The sequence below is a fragment of the Dendrobium catenatum genome, unplaced genomic scaffold (assembly GCF_001605985.2).
Source record: "Dendrobium catenatum unplaced genomic scaffold, ASM160598v2 fragScaff_scaffold_1446, whole genome shotgun sequence".
NCBI classification, from domain to species: domain Eukaryota; kingdom Viridiplantae; phylum Streptophyta; class Magnoliopsida; order Asparagales; family Orchidaceae; genus Dendrobium; species Dendrobium catenatum.
This window is the reverse complement of record NW_021319908.1, coordinates 2,747,078-2,753,610: the sequence shown is the minus strand read 5'-3', so window position 1 is coordinate 2,753,610 and position 6,533 is coordinate 2,747,078. Positions and strand designations below refer to the sequence as shown.

The 6,533-nt window shown below is 33.7% G+C and overlaps 1 protein-coding gene across 1 annotated transcript; it reads right to left on the bottom strand.

The window, feature by feature from the left end:
* Positions 1–1,064: 1,064 nt before the first annotated feature.
* Positions 1,065–2,296, bottom strand: LOC110111669 (36.4 kDa proline-rich protein-like). The gene has a single exon (XM_020843643.2). The coding sequence runs from the start codon at positions 2,172–2,174 to the stop codon at positions 1,302–1,304; it is 873 nt and encodes a 290-aa protein (XP_020699302.1). The 5' UTR covers positions 2,175–2,296; the 3' UTR covers positions 1,065–1,301.
* Positions 2,297–6,533: the final 4,237 nt, after the last annotated feature.

The window sequence follows — 6,533 nt, the reverse complement described above, 5'->3', positions numbered from 1 at the left end:
CCTCTTATAACAACAACTATATAATAATAAAAAAATTAAAACTTTAATATTAATTTCAAGCTCCAATAAAAAGTTTGAGGGTAATTTTAAAATCATAAATTTATGCTCCTATAAATAAAAAATTCTTTCCCACAAAGATTCTTTGAGCATACCAAATAAAGCTTGGTGGGTCATAAGAGGTGATTGTTCACTAGTTCAGAAACTTATCGAGTTATGCATCACTGCACTGCTTCAATCACAAGTCCGTAATGTCAAATCAAAACTATATGTGCTTATAACTTTTTCAACGATCAACAGGAACAATATCACAAAGTAAACTGTTAATAATACTATAACGAGCTTCATCGTAATGAAATAAAGAAACTACAAAAAGCAATAGACAACACATCATAGTCCAGTAGAGAGGAAGGAACACAACTCTCCTTGGCCTATTGGTTGAGAGCTTAGGCTTCCAACTAAGAGGTTCAGGGTTCGAGTCTATGTGTATGCGTTGTGTGTGTGAATTTGCCTTAAATGGCCTAAATGTCCCAAAAAAAAAAAAAAAAGTACGTGAGGTCACTGCAAGCTGGCCTTTGGTAAATCCTGGCCAGATTCCGATTTCCCTGAGCCATATTAGGCGTGCTCGTTTTGTTTAGAACGGTTTCTTACTGTTTTTTAAAACAACTTTTTAGTACAAAAGTAAAAAAAATTTAACTAGAAAGCTGCTTTAAAAAGCAGTAAGAAAGCCCTCCCAAACAAAACCTAAGCCAGATATCCCAGGTGCTTTGTAACTTATACGAATTATAAAGATTCATGCACATTCTGGCATATATAACTACAAGTATATGCACTTTGCAATATATTAAAATTTCATTTGGAACGGGGCTCTTACAGCTCGTTAAAGCAGTTTTTCAGCACAAAAATTTTAATTTTTTACTAAAAAGTTGTTTTAAGAAGCAGTAAGAAAGACATCTCAAATGAAGGCTTCATTTGGGGTGGCTTTCTTACTACTAAAAAAACTGTTTTAAAAAAACAATAAATATGTTTTCATAAAGCTCGAACATAGATATTGTTTTGATCTACCATTTGAACAACCTTTGTCGTTTTTTTTATTACGAAATGAGGAAATATAAGAATAGTACATAATACCAAGTTTTCAAGCCTTACATGACTGACATTAATTGAACAATGAAATGTCAAAGCATTAATGCATGACACATTCTTCTTACAAGAACATAGCACAATTAAAACACCTAATGATCAAATAGAGAGGAACAATTAAAACCAACAGATTTACACTACGATGAAAATAATGAACTCAATCAAGCGCAGGTGTAGCCTGGAGGTGGCGTCTTGCCACAACTGACCAGTAGTTCGAAAGCAATGGGAAATAACACTCTGATGTTAAGAAGCTTGAGCTTGATGGTGGTGCAAAGGCAAGCCGCCGCTTCAATGCCGGTGAGACCCTTGATGACCGGGCAGCACTCGTTGACCGCTGGATCTCCGATTTGAATAACATTACTGAGAATATCTAGGCAAGTACCGAGCTTTAAGGTGTCTATTGGGCAAGTTTTTTTGGCAGCTGGTGGTGGAGGGCACCCCGGTGTTCCGGGCGTCGGAGGTTTTGTTATTGGTGGGTTTACGGTGATAGGAGGGAGGGTGATGGGTGGTTTTCCAATGATCGGAGGGAGAGTGATGGGTGGTTTTACGGTGATTGGAGGTACAGTTATGGGTGGTTTTCCAATGATCGGAGGGAGAGTGATGGGTGGTTTTACAGTGATTGGAGGTACTGTTATGGGTGGTTTTCCGATGATCGGAGGAAGAGTGATGGGTGGTTTTCCGATGATCGGAGGGAGAGTGATGGGTGGTTTTCCAATGATCGGAGGAAGAGTGATGGGTGGTTTTACAGTGATTGGAGGTACTGTTATGGGTGGTTTTCCAATGATAGGAGGAAGAGTGATGGGTGGTTTTCCAATGATCGGAGGAAGAGTGATGGGTGGCTTTACAGTGATTGGAGGTACTGTTATGGGTGGTTTTCCGATGACCGGAGGGAGGATGATAGGCCCTTCCTTGGGAGCTGGCTTGGGGGTTGTAGGCGTCGGGCAGTAACCACAAGCAATGGCAACATGGAAGGAGGAAGAGATAGACAGCATAAGAATGAGGAGACAAGCTGAGAGCTTGGTGGAGGAATTCATGGCTTTGGCTAAATACAACTATCTAGCAAGCTAGCTATCTTTTCTCTTCCTTGATAGCTAGCTGTTGCAGAGAGTGAACAGATAGGGTTTCTCTTATAGAAGAAATGGTGCGATAGTATGAGTGGAGTGGAATCTCAGTAGAGAGGAGAAAGACAAAGCACGTGAAGATGCAGCTCTTGCCAGGTTTGCTGGTTGGCGCTTTGCAATCCTTGCATGAATAGTTGTGGTTGTGATAGCTCTATTCCATTGCTCCGTACTGGTTTTGCCAATATATTTTTGCTGGCCATGAAAGCGATTTAGGAAGAGATTAATGGTTAAAACATGTTACATTGCTGGACTTCTCTTGCTTCACTGGAGTAAGAGTAAGGCAAATGGTCACAAAAAAAAAAAATTTTACTACATATGTTACTTAAATTTATTATATTATCCAATATATCAACATTTATTTTGCACTCTTATAAAAATCTATTTTTTATCAAATATCTGAAAATTGTCTTACTCTTAAAAAAGGATAAGTTTAGTAGTAATAGATCTAGTAGATGAATTGTGACTTTGGATGATAGTCATTATTCAGAGTACATGTTTTAGATATATTTGACCTATTGCTCAGAGTGATGGTAAAATAGATGGCGATACTATTAGTAGAATTTAAGTTTGATGGTTGAATTGGAGGAATGCATCGGGATTGTTGTGTGATAGAAACGTTTCCCTCAAACTTAAGGGAAAATTCTATAAGATGGTGGTGAGACCAGCAATGCTTTTATGGTGCAAAATATTGGCCGTTAAAAGAGAAGCATAATACTAAATTAAGTGTTGCAGAGATGAGGATGTTCAGATGGATGAATGGATTTACCCTTAGAGACATGATATGAGATGAGCATATACGTGAAAATGTTGGAAGTAGATTCAGTGGAAGATAAGATTAGAGAGAGGGTCACCTTAGATGGTTTGGTCACATAAAACGACGGCCTTCCAATGATCCAGCAAGGAAAATAGATACATTAGATTTGACTTATATTAAGAAAGGTATAGGTAGACAAAAAGATTTTGTTAGAAAATTTTAGAAATTATCTTTTTTTATAAGATTCATGTAGCGGACCCCTCGTAGTGGTACAAAGGCTTAATGTTGTAGTTTTGCTCTTATAAAAGTGCATTATGTGCACCTAAGTCCTAACATTAATTTTTATTAGAGAATTCATATACATGTTATAAAATTCTTAGGTACATATAAAAAAATTATGCCAAAAATCTTGATATATATAAATTATAATAAAATGAATTTAAAGTCGCTAAAATTATTTTGAAAATAGTGTAATATAAACCCTTCATAAAGCAAATACAGTAATACAGTAACTAATCTTAAAGCAAATACAGTAACTTTTAAGTCCATACTAATCCATTTTTTTTCAATTTTAAATGTTTATATTTACATATATACGAATCAAAACTCTAAATCACATCAAAAATATCCTAAATTTTAAATATTAATTCGTTTGAAATAAAAAAAAATTGATGCGCATATTTTGGTAACATTTGGACACTAAAATGATATAAATAAATATAAAAATTTAATGATTGGATATAAAAATTTTGTGATGTATACATAAATACTCTTTATTTATTTTAGAACATTCATATTTATATCTAAAAAATAAAATAATTAAAAAACTATTGCAAACAGTCCCTTGCGGCATATTCAAAATCGGACAAATAAAGCTTTATTCTTGCACAAAATCCGCTTATGTAAATAGAATAAGAAGTACAACAATGAAAAGAACAACTAATACTAATTATATGAAAAGATGCAAGAAAACATGCACATTATTGTAGAGAGAAAAGGAAAGACTTTAAAAGTTTAATTTAACTTCATTTTTTCTAATTCCATTTTTATCCAAATATTAAATTCACTAAGGGGTTTTTTAGTTGGAGGAAGTGAGTGTAGCGTATTAACTATGCTTTGCTTTCACTTGTTGGTGTTTAGTACGTTGAAATGCAAATCCAAAGTAAAGTCTATTAAATACAATGTATTTCATTCCAGTTCAATTTTGAAGTAAAGTGTTCTCCCCTAATTTTGGGCGAGTATGATTTACACTGCTTGCCCCTTGTTTGAACACCGCTGTCGGTGACCTCTGGCGCTCGCCAACCACCATCGCCCACTGCCGCTACAGCCTCCCAACCGCCGCCAACACCGGCCATCACCATTTAAGACTTTCATTCGTTACTTCCAACCAAATAAAAAAAAAACATTCACATGCATTTACTTTATATTCATCCAAACATATTTAAAGTATTTTTCTTACAAGTGTCAATATTCGACACGACCCGAAAACCCGATTCCAATCCGACTCAAAAAATCCGAGTTAAGGTGAACCTAAACCCGAAACAGGTCTGGTTCGGGTTCAACAAATTGGCCAGTTTCAAAAACCGGGCCAGGTTCAGGTTGACACGAAAACTCAAAATTGACCCTTTTTTTTTTACCCAGAAACCCGTTTTTTACCCCAAAATCATATATTGACACATTTTTTAACCCGAAAACTAGCAATTTTTTATCAGCCCCGGCCGAGTATTTTTTTCATTTTGTATTTTTTATTGCTGAATTAGAAATGACTTGAATGAATTTGTAACCAACTTAATTAAAAGCTTCCATGAAAGGACCCATAACCCATTAGTCAAAAAAGACAGTATCATCTTCGAAGTCGTAAATTCGAGCCAAATACTTTACAATTTATTGCTCATCATTTTTTTAAAAACCTTAAAAAAAGCTTTAAATTTTAATTTATTCTATCATCCTACTTTGAATCATGACCTCATATTCAGGAAAGTTCAGTTGATTTTTATGTGCAAAGTACCCAAAAAAACTATTGAAATTTCTATTTCATAAACCTTAAAAATTACTATGTGCATTTAATGTACCTCTCCAGGCTATTGTTTTAATATTTTAACCCACACAAAAGTACAAAACCTCTTAAGTCCTAATTACTTAGGCAAAATCAAGCCGTACTCAAAGAGATTCAAACGGTCCCATTTAAAAAGATTTTGCGTGAGGATACTGTCAAGATCATATCTGAGTACCGCATCAACAGCTCCATTAAATAATTGTTTCGAAAATACAATGAGGCTCACAGTGAATGTGCTTCGCTGTGCCATAACAATCTAGATTTGTTTGTTTATCGAGATTTCATGAAGCTGTCTTACTTGCTTCAATAGATAAAGAATTTGCATACTTACATTTTGCCAGCAGTCCAGGTTCTTTTTCAAGTGTCTGTGTTAGTTAATTAGCAAGCCTAATGGCAAATGCTAAGTTCAAATGCTGTAATTACCAAATAAAGCTTCGTTTGGAATAGTTTTTTTATTGTTTTCTAAAGCAATTTTTTAATACATAAATATCTTAGACTTTGTTTGTTTGAGTGTTTTTTTGCCTTTTCTGTTTTTGGAAACGGAGGAATTTTTTTTTTGTGTTATTTGGTTCGTCAAATCACGTTCTCAATAACTCTTTTTTTTCATTTTTCTGCAGTTTTGAGAAAGTTTTTTATATATGCTTCTCCGTTACAAAACTTCATTTTCTGAACTAATATTTTTTAAGACTATCTTTTACAAAAGCACAAAAAAAAAAAACAAACGAAGCCTTAAACTAAAAAATTTTGTATTAAAAAACTGCTTTAAAAAGTAGTAAGAAAGCTGTCTCAAATAAAGCCTAAATTAAACTCGTAACTGTTTAGAACGTAGAGCGACTTTGAGAAAGAAAAACTCTATTTACAGTTTGCTAATTCTAATGGTCTATTTAAGACCACTGTAATGTTTTTATAAAGACGATTGTAAAACTATTATGAGATAAATATATTTTTAAAAAAATTACTGCATATATTAGGAATATATATTTTTTAAAAAGTGAAATAATTACTTTCTGAAAGTTACCGTATTTAGCAACTCTGGTAACTTTTTCACTATAGAAATTTTAAAAAGTAACAAGAAAATAATAATCAAATAAAACTATAGTTACAAACCAAAATGTAAAATGTAAAAAAAAAAAAAACTATCCCAAACGGTCCTAAGCCTACAACATAAGAATTGTCTAAAAATAGTCATATATTAAAATTAATAAAATATAATTTTTTGAGAGATCAATGAATAATGAATTTGTCATTATTTTTTAACCTCAATTTGCATACTGCAACTGCTGTTTTTTATCATGATTAATGAAGTTCTGCCTCTAAGATCTGAAGAAATTGTTATGCTACAGCAAGGAACGCTACCTTCCTCCCCCCACCACCTTTGGTTTCTTTATTCCAAGACAGGAAATTAATAATTATCATTCAATGCGAAATCATATCGTAAAATATTGTCAAGATCCTTAAATCA